The following is a 19,042-nucleotide window of genomic DNA, read 5'->3' as shown; positions in this document are numbered from 1 at the left end:
TAACTGATAAACTAAGACCATTATCTCCTCCTTCCATAATGGATCGATCTACCTGTTCATGGAAATAAGGCCCATCCCCCAAGACACCCATCACCTCAGCATCAGTAAAGATCATTAATTCATGAAACTTTTTTGTTCCTGTCTTACTTTTCAAATCTCTACTGACTTAGGAGGGCTTTCACAACAAGATGTCTCCCCAACACCATCCTCACTTCCTGCAGCTTAATTCCATTCTTCTTATTCTTTCATCAAATGCTACTGCATAAAGCTTCTGTGATTCCCATTATCAGTTACTGATGTTCTTTCAGGAATATGCCCCTATCTTTATACGACATCTACATAATTCTTTCTACTACAATTGTTTACATATGTGCTTCTCTTACTAGACTTTTATTCATGTTTGCCTCCCTGGTTCCTTGCTCAGTAGCTGGCAAATAACAGTGGTCTAAAAATATTTGCCGTATGTCTGACTGAATAAATAATGCGTACCTTCTATAGCCTAGATAAGGCATGAGGAACTAAAAGCACACCGTTTTTGAGAAATAGCAAATGAACACACATAAATATGTATCTGCTCTGGGATGAACACTGTCTTGTCTCTATAGGATAAAATTAAAGAACTAGACAACATGACCTGAGACCTTACAGCTACGATAAAAAAAAAAACATGTGTAAGAAACAACAATAGCACAAAGCACAACTTCAACAAGTAGAAGAAAACGTAACAAATTGCATAAATGGTGAGAAACAGTTGAATAAAGCAATACCAAGAATGTCAGTGGGGAAAATAAAAAACATAAGTTGAGAGAGAGAAGGAAGTCCTTTCTGTCTCGGAATGGTGTAAACATACAAAAGTAGGAATTAGCAAATATATGTAGAGTATGGAAAGTGGGTTAGTTGTCAATAAACACTAGATACATGCTTAACATATGCAAATGGGTTTATAGCAACTCATACTAAAAGAAAGGACTTTTTTGGTCAAGACTGCAAGTAATCTTTTAAAAGGGAAATACAACTAGCTAAAGACATATCAAAAAATAACTTACTTCTAATGGGGGACATAGGGAATACATTCATTCATACTACAAACATATACTGAGTGACTACTACGTGCCTACTACTACTATGTGTGCACTAAGCACTGTAAAACAGAAAGAGATGAAAATCTCTGCAAGAAAGTAAAGAAAATAAATAAGTAAACTACATAGTATACTAGAAAATGAGAGGTGCTACCAGGAAAAGTAAAGGAAGAAGGGGAATAGGGAGTGTGGTGGCAGGAGCAGGGCTGGCAATTTAGAGAAGGTAGTCCTGGACAGTCTCATTGAGGTGGCATTTGAGCTAACACTTGGTGGAAGGCCACTGGGGGAAGAGAACTCCAGGCAGTGGGAATAACAAATGTGAAGACCCTGAAGCATGAACATCATTAGTGTGTGGAAGAGCAAGGAGGCCAGTGTGGCTGTAGTAAAGATAATATTTTTGATTCATAAGATCAAATATGAAATATTTAAATAAATATTAAAGCACATTTACAATAACCACATTAGGAAAGGTGTAGAGAAACGGATCTTCCTTCCACTTGCTGGTGGGAGTGGAAACTGGGACAGTCTTTCTGGAAGGCAACTTGGCATAATCTATCACATTTCAGATAGTCATACCTTCTAACTCCAGTCTACTCTCTCCACACACACACACCCCATACATACTCTTTCTCTATGTATATATGGACAATACCATATGTGTGTGTGTGTGTGTGTGTGTGTGTGTATAAACAAGTTAAAATAAGTAACTTAAATGCCTATGAATAGGAGAATAGTTACATTAATTACGGCAGCAGTTCTGAAAGCATAGCACCCTGGGGTTCCAGGTAGTCTAAAGAACATTTAAAAGGAAAAGGAGAAGGAGCAGCCTCTATAATGATCAAAATTAGACTCTTCAGGGTATACCGACTAATGGTCACCTCAAAAAGCTAATACTTAAATATAAGATAATAATTAAACTAGTGGTTACCAGTGCAGGCGGGCAACATAGGGGTTGGGGAGTGGGAGGCACAAACTACTGTGTGTAAGATAGGCTCCAGTTTATATCGTACAACAAGGGGAATATAGCCAATATTTTGTAGTAATTGTAAATGGAAAGTAACCTTTAAAAATTGTATAAAACTTTTTTTTTAATTTTAAAGAAAACAAACAAATATAATAATTAAAACCTATGGTTCTGTTTTTCCCAATGGCTGTGGACAAGTCTTGAAGGGAAATCAGTGCAAAAAGTGATTATATAAAAGAGACTTTGAAAGGAAGAATGAGTGTAGCTGGAGAAGTTTTAACAAATGGCCCAGACCCACGCAGCTCCCCTCTGGTACTGAGGGTATAAAATGCTTTTTCTCTGAGAGCTGCTGGTGACTCTATTCATTCTATAGTAATCTCATTCACTCTATTCAAAGAATTTAATTATATTTAAGTTCCTAAGTCAGGAGTACAAGGTTTTGATTAACATATCTCGTTTTTCCTTTATTAATCAAGAGATAGACCTTTGTGAATTAAAAAAGTCCCAGTCTTCAAACACAAAAATTTAAATGACAAAATAATTTTAACATGAAGAATATGGGCAAAATGTCAAGAGTAAATAATGAATAAAGTAGCAAAAAAGTTTTTTTGCTTGCTTATTCCAGGTATCTCTTCAGCATATTCTATTGTAATATGTCTAGTATAGTATGAACTTTCAAAAATAAGTCAATTCAGAATTATGACCTCTTTCCACTGAATAGTCTTAGTAAAGTAATTAAAAAGTAGACAGGTCTGTGGCACTTCATGATGGGACATCAGATGCTCTAAGGAATTAGCCCCTGCCTGATTACTCTTTGATTCCCTAACACGTGGGATGCTGGTTTTGTCTATGTATTGAGTGTGCCACAGTGAGTGGGAATCTGAAAAAGATGATTCTTAACATCTCTTTGAATTCTAATAGTCTACGACTCCAACCTAAAAGCAGACTTTCTTAGGTGTCATTTAGCTGAAAACCTGTACCAAATTCAGCTGAAATGCTTAAAATATTTATATTGATTCCCGTTCCAAACCTACAAAATCAGAAACAGAATTACTGCTCTGGCTGCTTATTTTCTAGCTAAGGAGGAAGCCATCCAAGTGCCTTCTAATCACTGATGCTCACGTATCAGAGAACTGAGGCAGGTAATAGTATTACATTACTGAGGAAGGGAAGGAACTGAGGCACAGAGAGATTAAATAACTTGCTTAAGACAACAAAATTACTAAGTGGATTAGCTAGGATTTGAACTCAGTCTGATTTCAAGGCCCATGATCTCAATCAGTTCATTATTCTGCTTCACCAGTGATCTGTTTACTAATTTAAGGCTTCCTTCATTAAAAAAATTTAAACTTTCTGCTGGACCAAGGTGAAGAACAAGGAAGAGGAACCAATCTTTCTTCTTCCTTCTTTTCTCTGAGAACAACAAAACAAATCCGTTTTTCTCTAGCTTATGAGTAGAGCTACAATAATAATGAGAATTAAAATTTTTAACATTAGTATCCAAAATACTTGTCTATACACTTACCTCATGGGTCCATAGTTCAGTATTACAAACGCCAATACTATCATCACACAGATTGCTCTTCGCTTTGGACTAGGAACTTTAAGCCTCTGGTTCTAAAAAAAAATAATGATGTTAAATACAATTAAACTACACATCAATCTCACAAAAAGCATCTTCTTTGATAAGAACTCTCCTCTTCACCAGTTATGTGAATGCTTAAACAAAAAAACAAAACTCAAAGGTGAGGAAATAGTACTTTTCAAAACACTAGAGCAGAACCTTCCAAATTCTCTGGCAGAGAGAGAAAAGGAGAGAAGAAACACAGTCACCAGTCTGTTGCAGATGCTTCTTCACCCAAAAGGAAAGGATTCAACAATTTTATATTTTTATGGATCTTCAAAGAAGTTTGAAATACTTCTGCAATTTGTCTCCCTCTTAAATCACTGTTTTCAGTAACATAATGGAATATTCCCATGTGCTCAGGGCAAGAGAGAAAGAGCAACGTAAGAAGCCTCACTCAGCAGGCACAAGACATCTACGTGGGCCAGCACCGCAGGCCCATCTACACACAGGACAGCACTGCAGTAGGAAACTCCGAAAACAGCACATTACATGAACAGACTTAAGGAAAAGGTTAACCTTGTTAAGACCAGCATGGCAACAAAATGCAAAATACGTAACTGTGGTCGTGAGAAAACACTAAAATTTTTTAAATTTTGTGTTGTTTCCTTTTTTAAAAGGAATGACATAAGGGGACTATTTAAGATCCTCAATGGGATTCATTTAGTCAAAAAAGGAGAGAGGGAGGAAGGAAGAAGTGGGGAGGGGGAGGGGGGAGACAAAAGAGTAGGAGAGGGAGATGACCAAGAAGAGGAAGAAGAGTGCTCCGGTAATGAGTGAGGAGAAACACAGGAAAAGGAGACAACTCTCGTACAAAGCTTAGGAGGTACAATTCAAAGGTTCCTCTTTCCAATACTTTATCCTTGCTACAAATGTTTTTGGGCTTATTGTGCTGGTCTTTTCTTGGTACTGTTATTTTATACAATTTAATTTAAAATGTAAAATTTCCAATTGATTTCTTAGGATAAAAGAATACTTTAACCCATCATCCCCAGCTCTACCCCAGGCACTCACCTCTGACACGACTTCATCCAGCTGCCGCTTCAATGATCCATTCTCTTTCTTCAGCTTCTCATTCTCTGAAAGGGCGGCCTTTAACCTTGCCTCTAGCCCTAGCATGTACTCTTTCTTCTTCTTTCGGGACTGACAAGCCGACTCTCGATTTTTTATCATACGTTGCTGTCTCCTTAGCACGGCAATCTAGGAAAAGTTACAGTGAATCAGAACATTTGGATTTTAGGATCAGACCAGAATATACTGATTTTTACAACTATTTTTAAACAAATTATTCAAGGCATAGGTTATTGGTTGTTTTAAAACAGGTTTTAAAAAATATTACTCTAAGTAAACTGACATCAAATGATTAATAGGACCTTCTAAAGTCTAAATATTAAATAATTTCTTCTAGTGTTTTTTAAGGCTTATTTATTGATCTTCCAATTTTTCCCTTTAGAAAAATGCTACATATATATGTATGTATACATATGTATACATTTACACCTTTAATCTATACTGCAGGTCCTGAATTAATTGACTGTTTTCCTGAATCATATATCCAACTACTTATTAAGCCACATCAACTTGCAGAGTTACCATCACTTCTATCTCAGTATGTGCAAACTCATTATCTCCCTCTACCTAAATTTTTTTTTTTACTCTACTCATCTTATGTCAGTGGTAAGTATCTCTCAGGATATAAAGGAAGAAGTGACCATTAACCTATTTTTCTTTCATTCTCTAAATTTACTCCATCTCTCAATCTTTCACGTACTCACTAAATATGTATTGAGGATATGCTAATATCCAAGTTTCTTCCAGTGAAAGTATGTCTCAGTTATTCCTTTCCATTTCCACTACCATTTTCCTAATACAGGCACTCATTGACTCATCTCTAGACTACTGCAACAGCCTCCTATTTTAATTGGCTTCAATCTCTTCCTGTCTACCATTTCTAAGATAACCTCCTTCCCAAAAAACCATTTTAATCTTGCAACTCCATTACAAAAACAAGCTAGTCATTCTTTCTAGCTACCCACCTTTTGCTTTTAAAATCTTTCATAATGTGACCACTCCCTACTGCCCTAACCCCACAACTGTTCACACCACACCCTCCAATCATATCATTAAGGCTACTGCAAAGTCTTAACACATGCCTAATTAGTTCCTTTATTCATACTGTTTATTCCAATTTGGAATGCTGTCTCCTCCACCAACCTAATTCTAAGGACCCTCCAAACTAAACCACTTGGGGTTTATATTTTGTCTGACTTTCTTATGCCCTTACAATTTGGAAGACACACTTGAACACTCTAATGGTCTCAACTGGTTCATAAATGTTAACATTTTCTCTCCAATTAGATTTTATAAAATCTTAGAAGACAAAATCATATAATACTACCCACAATATCTACCATTAATCAAAACTTACTGAGCAAATTTGTTGCCACATTTTCTAAACTAAATTATGGAACCTATTTGTTTCAGCATTAGTCTAACTTATTTGTGAGAGATGGTGAGGTAGCAAAATTAAGTCCATAAAAAGCACCAAATAATATTATATGTATTATTGTAAGTATACAGATGACTGATTTACTGACTTCTTTGTGTTTTGTAAAGGGCTTTAAAAAAAAAACATTTTACTGTGGGTATTTAATAACTTACTGAGATGGGTAAATAAAATTAAATAATTTAATACTGATTTCTTTTAACATAACAACACAATTCCCACCCCATGCTACATTTGCTAGACACAGAGGTATACCAAAGCCAACCAGGCAATCTCTCAGCACCAAACACTGTCAACAACCTTTCAATCAGAACTCACAAGGAAAAGAAACATTACATGAGATGTCAAGAAGGGTATTTTTCCTTTTTTTAACTGAAACTTCACAAGAATACTGGCTTATATAACCATCAATCTATAAATTTCCCTGTGGAATAACTATCCCACTCTTAAGTAATGCTACACACACACACCACACCACACACACACACACACACAGCAGTGGAAAAGCCATGATGGACTGATTACTCATCAATTATTCAAACTATTCTCTGGACAATGACACCCTGTTCAATCTGCTGTTATTCTTAGTGATCTTCATTGTTACTAGGAATGCCGTGTCCATAATTAATACTTAATACGAGAGTGCTGAAGTACACAGAACACTGAACAAGTACATAAAAGAGAAGGTTCCCAGATGGAAGCATTTATACTAAAAGTTAAGATAAAAGGCAATCTTACTTTAAAGGCTAGTTAATATATGGAATTTGGGGAGGCTTACAGATGGTATACCATTTAATAAATTTCAAACAAGGATTAGGGATTTCTATAAACAATAAAAGCACCTGCGTACTACACAGCATAGAGTTTCAAAGGCTGTCAATGCACACGCCTCATACAAAAAAAATGAAAACCACCTGTGGCCAAATATTCATTTCTTCCCATACAAAAAGATAGACTAGTTTTGAAAATGAAGTAAATACTACCAATAAATACAAAGGATAAATACAGTAAAAATATATAAAACCACAGGAATCACCAAACACAGAGTTTCAACTTTGTATCTCAACAAGCTATCTTCAGCTATCTGAGTAAAAAATATTTAAATTATTCTGTATTTCCTAGGCTATATATATATATATATATATATATTTTTTTTTTTTCAGGTTAAACACACACACTCATACAAAAATACTGCTTTTTTTGGTGAGGGGAGATTTTCATAAGCAAAAAGGGATTACACTGTAATTATTGTTTTGTAAGCTGATTTTTGCAAATACAATGTATTATGATCATCTTTGACATGCCATGAGAATGGCAGCATAGTATTTCAATTATCCTAATATTCCAAAATATACTTAATCTCTTCCTGTTGAAAATATTACAGTTTTCAAAATTCTTTAAAATAAGCTTCACTGTTCAATATTGTTAGAGAGTAGAAGAGTCAAGGCTAGAACTTAGGACAGCTGATTCCAAGCCCAGTGCTACTTATACAACAGCTCCACACTGCTTTTAAATACCAAATAGGAAGTCCTGCATCACAGCCTGGAACTCTAAACTAAGTGAACTGTGTGATGACTTCAATTATGTGCCCATTTGAAATCGAAGACTGATGGAACTGCTTGTATCTGGAAGCTTAATCTCCTCTGTTGGCAGTCTGAAAAGATGCATCAATACTCTGGCCCATTAATTAATTCACACATCTCCCTTATGAGCATATCAGATGATTTAGCATGACCCAAATGAGTGAATAGCTAGCCAGTCTCTGCTTCCGATCATCCTGCCTTCAGACAACTTTTCCACCACGCATTGTGCTTTGCAAAACAAAACAAAAAAAGAACTCCACAGCCACAAAATATTCTCCCTTTAGTGTCACTGCACTATAAAATACGGTGTTTCATTATTATTAAACAAACTATTTATTTAACTGTAAGAAAGACTCTCATAAAAGGAGAACTTTCACAAATGGAAAAGTACTTTTTAAAGGCTGGTCAATTTAAGAGTCAAAATTCTAAGTCTGTTTGCAGTATGTTTTTTAATTTTAAAAGTTATTGACTGATAAAAACTACAAGTTTAAAAATAAAAGAAATGAGCTTCAAAGTCCTGGATGGCAATAAATTAAAGACAGTAAAGTATAACATTTTAATGCTAAGAAATAAATTCCAACATCTCCCAGAAGCTCAGGCCAAATCAAGTACTGATGGCCTACAAGTGAATGAGCCACTGGCTTACTTTCCGTCTTTCTACCAGTTCTAACTCTCATTTTGCTGAATCTTTCTCTCTGCACTGATGTATAAGCAGAATTTGTCCCCAGTTAATCTCTTCATCACATCAAACAAATTTTTCAATTAAATTTTAAAAATAAATTTTGTCTATTTGAAACTGATTTAAAAGCCAAAGGAATAAACTTTCTTACACGACTTAAAAAATTTACATATTATTGTATATTATAGTAAATATATTTATAAATATATCCTAAAAAATGTGTACAGCTAAACTCATTGGCAAATTTAATTTACAGTCAAATTTTTAAACTTATAACCAATTTAATTTATATTTTTAATTTTATGTTCAAATAAATTAAATATTTTAATTTGATTCCTCTTAAGAATCTTAAGTATACTTTTTTTCATAAAATTGTTTAAACTTTTACTTGTACTACCCCTACACTTCTCAAATCTCATGACAGAAAGCCAAAATTTTATTTTACTCTCTATTCAGGTGTGTGTGTGTTTAGGTTGGGGGGGGGGTGTGGTATAACCAGGTTCCTACTCACCAAAAATTAAATAAAGAAGCTTCAATACTGGTAACCTGAACCATTTGATTGGCAGAGTCAAGGCAATAATTTTCACCTTGAAATTTCTCTTTCTCTTTTTCCTGAATGAAGAATGCCTTGTGACAGGTAGTATGATTTCCAGAGTGAGAAAGGATAATAGCCAAAACCCCTGCTAGACTGTAGGTCCAGGCTGCCCTATCCAATCTCATTTTCTGTGTGAAGAGAAAACTGGTAGATGGGCAAAGGCAGGAGTAACCACCAGGTGCCCTTAGGAAAGTCACATTGTGGGCAGAGCCTCCTGAAGAATGAGAGAACCTTAATCCTGAGCACAAGGACCTTCAAAGATCCTCAGAGCAATTTCTTGTGCCTTCAGTTAGTGACTCCTCCACTTTGCATGTCCCTAGAAATACTTGGTGTAGCCAAATGAGTAACAGGAATAGTAATTTAGTTATTAAATGACAACACTGGAAGTCAGGAGCTCTTAATTCTTGTCCCAGCACTGGAACAATGGAACATAATTTGTCCATAAAAGGGAATAAGTATTACACAACATTGTAAACTGACTATGACCCAATACAATTTTTTAAAAAAAGGAATAAGTACTGATACATGTCACAACATGAATGCACCTGAAAAAATACTATGTTAAGTGAAAGAAGTCATACACAAAAGCTACACTGCATATAATTTCACTGATATGAAATGTCCAGAATAGGCAACTTCAAACAGAAAGTAGATCAGTAGTTGCCAGGGGTTGAGGAGGATGCGGAATGGAGTTCCATTTTAGGGTGATGAAATATTCTGGAATTAGATAGCAGTGATGGTAGCACAACTCCGTGAATATATTAAACAACCACTAAACTATGTTTTAAAAGGGTAAAGTCTATGATATATGAATTGTAGCTTAATTAAGCTACTGAAAAAACAAACAATCAAACTACACAGAAGCTGTGGGCTCTCCAGACAAATGCACATGAACACAAAGTATTACAACAGTTATCCAAGGTAAGGAACTAGCTGAAGAAAAGGGAACTTCTTTATGGAAACATTGAAATGTAACTATGGGCTCCATTAAGAAACCCTGTGACCGGCACTCTCGGACACTGAAAGTGGAAAAACAAATCACAACTACCCCTAAGGTGAAAAATTACCTACTTTCTGATTCTCCAATTCCAATTCTAGGGATTTATCCTACAGATATACTTGCACATGAACAAAGTTAAATAAGTACCAAGTTATTCAATGGAGGTATGTTTATGAAGGAAAAAACCTGCAGAAGTCTTAAATGATTATAGCACACCTATGAAATACACTACGATGCAGCTATTAAAAGAATAAGAAAACTTTTTATGTACTGGTATGGAAGGATCTCTAAGATATATTAAGTGAGAAAAGCAAGGTACAAGACAGTGTTTATACTATGTTACCATTCCACAAAATAGGTAAATAGGTAAAAATACAAATACTTATATATCAAAGAACTGTCTCAAGAAAGATGCACAAAAAACTAGTAATAATGACTGCTTCTGAGAAGGGGGCAAAAATGGCTAGAAAGCACCTGGGCCATGGGAGGATTGTCTACCGAGAAAGGAAAATCAGAGAAAAGAGAGACATATTTAATTATTTATTGATACAACTCAGCGTCCCTTTAAAAATAACTACTATTAACCTTATCTGAAAAACACAGAATAAAGAATAAAGAATGTTGTGTTAAAGTTGCTACAACATAAATTTAACCTAACGCAACACATCAGGAAAAAAAAAAACTTTTTTTTTAATAGAGGTGCTGAGGATTGACCCCAAGACTTGTGAATGCTAAGCATGCGTTCTATCACTGAGCTATACCCACTCCCCTACCACCAAAAAAACTTTCTATTCACTTCCATTCCAAAGCTACAGTAAGCACAAATGAGATTACTTGCCAGAGTCTTTATTCAAGATAAATTTTTAGAAACCCCAAATCTCCATCTAAAGGGGAACTACGGATATTTTAACAAAGCATGTTTTTCTTTTATTTGCAGAGTCCCTGGTAGCAGCAAAGCCAAAAAGTAGTCAGCACAGAAGTAATTTTTCATGAGAATCTGACGGCTTTTCAGATCTCCAAATTTTCATGCTGTATTTGTTCTGATGGATTCCACTACCTTATAGCCTAAAGAGATATCACAATCTCAATATCTTTCTTGTTAAAGAATTTTGTTACTAAAAAGTATCTATCCATTATTTAATCTCCTTAGATCTAAGCTAGCCACATAATTTCTTAAATGTTCAGCTCACACTCTGACCTAACAGAGTATCTATTCTTGTGTGTTACAGATAAAATAAGTAGCTTAAGTGTCAGTAGAAGTTACACCCTTTTTTCCCCTGAAATAGAACACTTCATTATTCTAACAGTTTCTCTGCACTTCTTTGCATTGTAAACAGATTATTTTAGAGTCAAATTTTTCTTGAAAGTTACCCCTCTGGGGGGCCCCTGTGAGTACTGCTACTAACACATCTTCCTGGGTATAAGAATACAAGGCCCTGACCACTCTTAACTGAGGCCATTTCTCAGGGTTGTATTTCCAGCAAGAAACCTTGAGAGATGAGGTAACACCTGTCTCTGGACAATAAGGAGACTTGCTTATTGCTTGTGTTAAGGTAGTCAATTCTCAAGTTCAGCAATTTCTCCTTTGCAATAAAGCAAAGGCCTTCTAGGCCAAGATCACACCACCTCCATGCTCATAATACTAGCAATACCTGAAATCTTGAGGTTAACTGTATAACACTGTCTCCAGAGAAAAGAAATACAAAGTTCCAGTTAGGTGTGTACACCAGAGGAATCCCATTCACACCACTTCTAATACCTGCAGGCCAGTGAAAGGGGATCGGATCCCCCCAGCACCTACCGTCTCATGATGGCTCTAGTGACTCAGGGCAGGGACTCCCAAAGGGAAGGGACTGGGAAGGAAGGGGTCAAAGCCACTAAGCAAAGAATCAGACAGAGGGTCCAAAGTAATAAAGGGTTTGGAAGATGCTCAATGAGGTGAATGGGCTGAGAGGAAGATCTGAGGCCTCCTATCAGTAAAACCTGTACCCTTTCATCAGTCTCCCATCTGATGCTATTTCTAGTTCTGACCAACTTCCTCATCATTTTCTTTCCATTGTTCCTACCAATTGATTTCTGCCAAGAGTTTGTGCTCCACCTTGACCCACTGCAGGATATCTAGAATAGAATTTCACTTTTTTCCCCTGGTCAGTTGTCCCAATAACCAAAACAATGCAACTCTACAGACTTAAAACCAGGGCCATAAAGTTTCATGAACTTTGTGGAATTATGATGGGTAGGTGGAAGTACTGAGTGCAGATTTAAACAGATTGCTTGTTTCCAAGTCCTTGGTTTGATAATTGGCAACATTCAATAGCTTTGAAGAAAGATAAGCATGCTTTCCCGTGAAGCCATCTTTGTAGTTCCAAGATTGCTATTTACCAAGAAACTGCATAAGAGAATTTCTACACTGAAATGAGAGACCATGTTCATTTTTTCCATCAGGATCAGAGCCAAAAACCAGCCATATTTCTTGAAAACTTAGGTGAGGTTTCCAAGAGTTAAACAGAAGAGATTTACCAGCAAAAGGCAGGAAGAGTGAGATTATAATTTGAACCAGGCAAACTGTTTCATAACAGAAAATGTGGCACTTAATGTAGTTTGCAGAATATGGTATGCTAAAAACGCTACTTTATAGCAGTAGCAGGCCTCTAGAGAGTAAAACCAGCCAAACAAAAGAACAAAAAAGGTAGGAAAAAAAGAAGCCATGTCGGCAATACAAAGCCACAAAAGACTGATACACTTTTGTGTGTGTGTGCGCACTGAATTACAACTTTTTCATCACACTTTTGGTTTAAAAACACAGAAAATAATTGTTGAAAAAAATTTCAGTTTGGCCATTTTGCACCAGGAATTTATACTAATTCAAATTTATCCTAATTTAAAAGGACTTGAGTCTAATAAACACATGCACCACTGAGGTCAATCAAGTTACTAACACAGGAGACTACATATACGAGCAGATCAAAGTTTTCCGCATCTCCTTCTGGAACAGATTTACTCTGGGTTCCTGAGTGGCTTGGCCAGATGATAGGACAGACTGATGTTTCTTTACTTGAAATAAACATTAAGTCAAACCTTTACCAGAAAACTCATACTGAAAAGGCTTGGCTCACTTCCTGATGGGCTGGCCAAGGGAAAATAAGCACAAAAACCTCAATGCAGGTTGACTAGAAAATTTATTCTAATCGTCTTCAGGTCTCTTGCACCAGACACACAATACTTGAATCTTTCCTCTGTAAAACTGTCAACTCTAAATTTTGAAAAGTAGTAAGAATGCTAGCCAACAAATACTGCTAAGAAAAAAGCTAATATCTGTTGGTTCTATACTTTCCCATCTCACACATCCCCCAGTTCTTCAGTGTTGAGACCTCATCAGTAAATTATTCACCAAATTTACAGAGCACTCTCAAGAGTGCAAAAGCAGAAGAGACATATTCTTTCACACCAAAGTACTTATAAGGATGTCTTGCTAATAGATAATTAACTGAAATGTTTTGAGATACAAAATGGGCCAGTGGCATAAAATGATGATTACCATCATTAAATTTTCAATTAGTCACTGCCTTCTTTCATGTCTAAAATATTTCATAATACATGCTTTGAATGTCTAAACAAAAGATATAAAGACAATTTCGAATATTTTCTATTGCTAGTTCTATTTGGGAGCATTATACAAGAAACATTCAAATTCACAATTTAAAGAATATTAAAGGGAAATTTTAAAAGATTATTTTAAAAATCCTCTTTCAGAACAGAAATTATTTCAAGCATCTTTTCTGACCACAACAGTATGAAAAGAACAAACACATGGACACTAAACAACATGCTATGAAAAAACCAATAGATCAATAATGAAATCAAAGAATAAATCTGAAAATACCTCAAGACAAATGAAAAGAGAAACAACCTTACAAAAATCTATGGGATGCAGCAAAAGTAATTACAAGAGGAAAGTTTATGGCAATAGACGACTTCCCTCAAGAAACAAGAAAAGTTTCAAACAGCCTAACCTACCACCTAAAAGAATTAGAAAAAGAACTAACAAAACTCAAAGTCTGCAGAAAAGGAAATAATGAAGATAGAGAAGAAATAAATAAAACAGAGATTAAAAAAAAATAGAAAAGATCATTAAAACCAAGAGCTGATTTTTTGAAGATAAACAAAATTGACAAACCCCTACCCGGGCTGACCAAGAGAGAGAGAGGACCCAAATAAACAAAATAAAAAATACAAGAGGAGAAAAAACAACTGATACCATAGTATACCAACAAATTGGACAACCTAGAAAGAATGGACAGTTTCTAAAAACATACACCCTGCTAAAACTAAATCAAGAAGAAACAGATAATTTGACCAGACCAATCACCAAAAGTGAAATAGAATCTATAATTACAAAAACAAAAAACCCAGCAAACAAAAATCCTCTTTCATCATTCTTAACCTTTTTAGTCTCCTGTGAAAGACAAACTTTTTTTTTTACTGGTTGCACAATTTTTTAATTGAAAATATCTTGAAATATTTTTAGATTTTTATTACTGTTGTTCATTCACTTATTGTAGAAATCTTCCTAAACACCAAAAGGAAAGAAAGATTACACACACAACTTCTATGATTATTAACATTTTGCGAATCTTGTTCCTCTATCCTATGCTCATTACCTCCCCATAGAGTATTTTAAAGCAAATTCCAGCATCATATCATTTCATCTTCAACTGAAACACATACTATGCTTTAGTGCCTAATAGTTCCTATTATGTCATAAGTACCAAGCTTACCTTTTCTCAGTCTTCGAAATAAACCAGTGTAACAGTCAAGCTTAATCCTGTATTATCCATGTCTATTCTCATATAACACTAATGTTTCTCCTTCATGTCTTGGCAGGGGCTGTTTTCAATACATACATAAACTGTGGGAATTACTGCAGAACTTTGAAGTTCTACTTTCATTAGATTATATTCTTTTGTTATGGGTCTTTACAATATTGCTGATTGAGAGTACTTGCCTGTGCTTATGCAACAGTAGAGCAATTTCACAACTAAATGGGCTACTGACATGCTAGTTAATAAATTCTGGTAGACAGATCAGTCAGTAGTCTGATAAACAACCTTATGTAACTCACAGGATTTTAAAAGTACTTTGCAATACCAACGAAAAAGTGGAGTAGCAATATTAACAACCAGTAATATCCATTTTCATTTTAAAGAAATCAGACCAGACAGAAGGGTTTGCCTTCCCAATCACAATTTTAGAGATTCTGCTTTTAATTTTTTTAGTATTTGAGGGCAGGGGTAATTATGTTTTTTTTTTTTAATTATTATTCATTTTTTTTTAGTGGAGGTACTGGGGATTGAATCCAGGACCTCATGCATGCTAAGCATGTACTTTACCACTGAGCTGTACCCTCCCCACAAGACTTCACTTTTAGACTGATTATGTGACTTTAACTTCCCTTAAACTTCAGGCCCACAATGTTCAATCACTGTTAATACATAACATGAGGTATTTTGTATCACTTCTAAAGAAAGCAAGAGTTAGCTGGCAAGTGCTTTAACTGGTTTCAGGTTGTTTCAGATCTTAGGAAACTTTCTGTGATTTATAAATTACAAAAAATCCTTACAACAGAAAATCTGAAGGTTTGCAAAGATGGGAAAATACCAGATAATCATTAAGAGACTGAATTCCTAAGAGTAGCAAGTCAACATTATGCAGTGGTGGAAACCCTTCAGTAAGTCAAGAGAGAAGCTAAATGTACACCCTGACTAAAAAGCAGTCTCCAGACTCTTATCTGGGGAGTTGCCAAAAATATTTCAATCAGAAAACATGAAAGAATCCTGTAAAACACTAGTGTATGATTGAGTTAGGAGCAAAGGGCTGGAGAAATATGATGAAAAGGCTCAAAAGAAGGAGTTAAAGAAGAGGAAGGTATGTGTATTTCTCTTTTCATCAAACTACTTCAGACTTTTTTAAACCTTTTCACTTAGATTCCAATATAACAAGCCCCACCCTAATTTTCTACCACAGACTGGATGTGAATGTGCAATTTTATCACATTTGACATAGTAAAAACAAGTTTTAAAAAACAAAAACAAGGCAACAAAAAAAAAAAGTGTTTTGTCCTTGTTTTTGCTTTCATTTTTTACATCAGGCATTAAAAAAGCACTAAGCTTCAAAACTTACATCTGAACCCACACTTCTCATGGTATTTTGTAGGACAGGTTTAGTCACAGAAAGTTTTCCATTCACTGGGCTATTTGCCACAGGGGCTGGTACCACATTCACCACATGATTAGGTAGCTGTGGGGCTCCCCCAGCGACAGCAAGGACTGGCTGAGGGGAGGGCAGAACTCCAGGTGCCTGGAGTTGTACCACGGTAGGCTGAGAGAGCACCACGGTCTGACCTGCAGTGGAGAAAAAAGAAAAGGAATCAGAGGGTGCCTAACTATTGTGGCAGGGACAGCTGTTTAACATTTAGGCCTCTTCTGCATATGTAATAGGTAAGATTATACAAAGGGATTTCAAACCACCTATTAAAACACAATCAACAGCAGCACACATTCATACTGACTTCCGTTGTTTTTGTGTATTTAATGAAACCAACTAAATTCATTCTCTTTGAAGTTATCATTAACATTATATTTCCATAAATTTTTTTCAACTAACACATCTCAAAGTAGCTGTTTTACATAGGTTTCTCTAAGTATTAACCTCTGAAATTCATTAGTGCTAAAAGCATTTTTCATATTATAAATAACTTTTTATACTAAACAGAGAATCATGTATTTTAAATTGATGAGATTTAGAAATACATACAACACCAAGAATACATGAACAGAGATTCAGTAACTCAGTACTTGGGAGAATGACAGGCTACAAATATCAAAAAGTTAAAACCATTTGAGATGAATTTTTAGCTAACACGTGCAGGAAACATGAGTCCATAATTTAAAATAGCCTGCAGATAATATCAACTCCCCTCTCCACCTAACAGGTCTACAAGTCTTTTCTTAATCTTCACATTTTACCTTATTTTAAAATTATGCTAATCTGAGGAGAATTAGTATCATTAACTTAAAGACTAGTAAAATTCTTCACACTGGTCTATTAAAAATTTTACTTGCCCACAGAGTGTTTCCTTTCAGATCCGGCCAATTTTATAAGGTGTTGAAAGCCTCCCCTAATATCCACAGTTGCTTGGGCCTATCTAGCAAAATAAAGGTACTACAGTAACTGGCAACTAAAATCTCACAAAATATATTTATAATCTTCTTTAAGGAAAACAAAGCATTATACTTTCAGACAGTAAAACATGATCCATGTGAATCTCATCGCAGTATTTCAAAGGATCAAGGAAAACTAAAAATCAAAATAATGCTTCAGAACACCTGCTTGTTAAGAACATCTGTCTTAGTTTAAAAAAATTCAGTTCCATAAAATCAAAGTCTTTATGTTTCAGATGGCCTCAAAAAAAATACTAAAAGTAGAATTTAATTAATAGCATTTTATCCCAAGTAAGTTAGCAAACTAGTAAGAAAGGTCTAAAAATAATTGCATAGATTTGTAATATATACAATTTACATGGGCATAAATGATCACTAAATGTTTTGCTCTTCTAATTTTCCTTTGAAATAATTCATTTTATAAAATAAAAACATATAAAATAAGGAAATGACTCATAAGCAGATACAAATTTGTTTATGCCAAATATTCAAATAAAAATTAATAAATAAAATAAACAGCATATGACAAAGTGTTAGGTTTTCAAATATACGAAGATATTACAGTCAATCCGGTGTTAAACCAAGGGTTCCCACTCTGAATATAAATACCCCTCCTTAATATCAAAAAATATCATGGTCACCCAAGATGATCATGGTTTCCTTTCAGTTTCTGTGCACTGAGAGAATATGTGATGAGAAAAGGCTATTAAGAATTTATTAATGATATAAATTTGGAGTTTACAAATCAGAAGTATAGCCACAAAAATCTGAAAAATAGCAGTACAAAGATATATGAAACAAATTATTTATTCAGTCTACAGAAAATGCTTGACACAACATGGATTTGCAGATGCCCTTACCAAAGGCTACTACTCCTCCCACCATCCAAATCCCAGGGTCCACAGTTTACAGGTTGAGAGCCACTGACTTAAACCAATACTTTGAGAAGAGCATTATCAGAAGCAGTGTTTCACATCTTCTGAGTTTAAGAAAGCTAAACACTGTTGAATGAATTTTTGGATCATTCCAAAGAACGGAGGAGCTGTTAAACATAAAGAATTAAGTCATTTCAAAGAAAGGATCCTACCGCTAGCTCCAGCTACAGATCTAAAGTGTTGGCAGGCAACACATGCAGTTGGCTTTGCAATATTTCTTAAAACGAATTAAGAAAAATAATCCAAGTCTGTACTGTCTGTTGTCTAGTTATCACCATATCCTTGCTGAGAGACCTGCAGCACGGAGTGAGGGAGACGGAGCAATACCAAGGTAAGGTCTGTATGCCAAACGTGACTTCGGATCCTACCAGGCCACTGATGCCTCCTTTTTCTTCCATAATGCACATCAAGCCCTTTCATCCCTGGATATGCTCGAATTATCCAGCATCTAAATCAAGGATTGAAATATCCTAGGCATGTTTGGGTTTAAGGCAGAATGAGGAGAAACAACTAATTTCTATTACAATGTCTCCTGTTGACTTGCTAAACCTGACCTGCTAGAAGATGCTCATCAGATCACAAAATGCAATGCAAAGAACTGTTTCAGTTCTTAAGTAGTTAGCAGCTGAACATAGTTACTACAGTTTCTAGTGCGGAAACAATTAAAATGGACATAACAAAAGGCTGTTTATCCATGTCAGCATGCTCAAAATCCTCTCTGGCATTACACACAAATCCCCCATAATGAACCATGGCTGGATTCAATGCTGGACACCTTCGACTATGTATGACTCACTGATTGTGATAGTCAGTTTCTTCCTATTCAGTTATTTTCAAAGATTTCAAATTTTGTATCA

The 19,042-nt window shown here is 35.3% G+C and overlaps 1 protein-coding gene across 1 annotated transcript in view; it reads right to left on the bottom strand.

Annotated features, from left to right (window-relative positions):
• The window catches only part of ATF6 (activating transcription factor 6), a 166,831-nt gene that overhangs the window by 123,286 nt on the left and 24,503 nt on the right, over window positions 1-19,042 (bottom strand). The window contains exons 7-9 of the mRNA XM_031436790.2: window positions 16,211-16,431; window positions 4,682-4,867; window positions 3,569-3,660 (exon numbers count right to left, since the gene is read on the bottom strand). Of these exons, the coding sequence (XP_031292650.2) occupies window positions 3,569-3,660; window positions 4,682-4,867; window positions 16,211-16,431 (499 nt within the window). The remainder of the gene's footprint in view (window positions 1-3,568; window positions 3,661-4,681; window positions 4,868-16,210; window positions 16,432-19,042) is intronic.

This window comes from Camelus dromedarius, chromosome 23, assembly GCF_036321535.1.
Source record: "Camelus dromedarius isolate mCamDro1 chromosome 23, mCamDro1.pat, whole genome shotgun sequence".
Taxonomy (NCBI): Eukaryota; Metazoa; Chordata; class Mammalia; order Artiodactyla; family Camelidae; genus Camelus; species Camelus dromedarius.
Note: the sequence above shows the minus strand (reverse complement) of the source record. Positions and strands in the feature narration are given on the sequence as shown.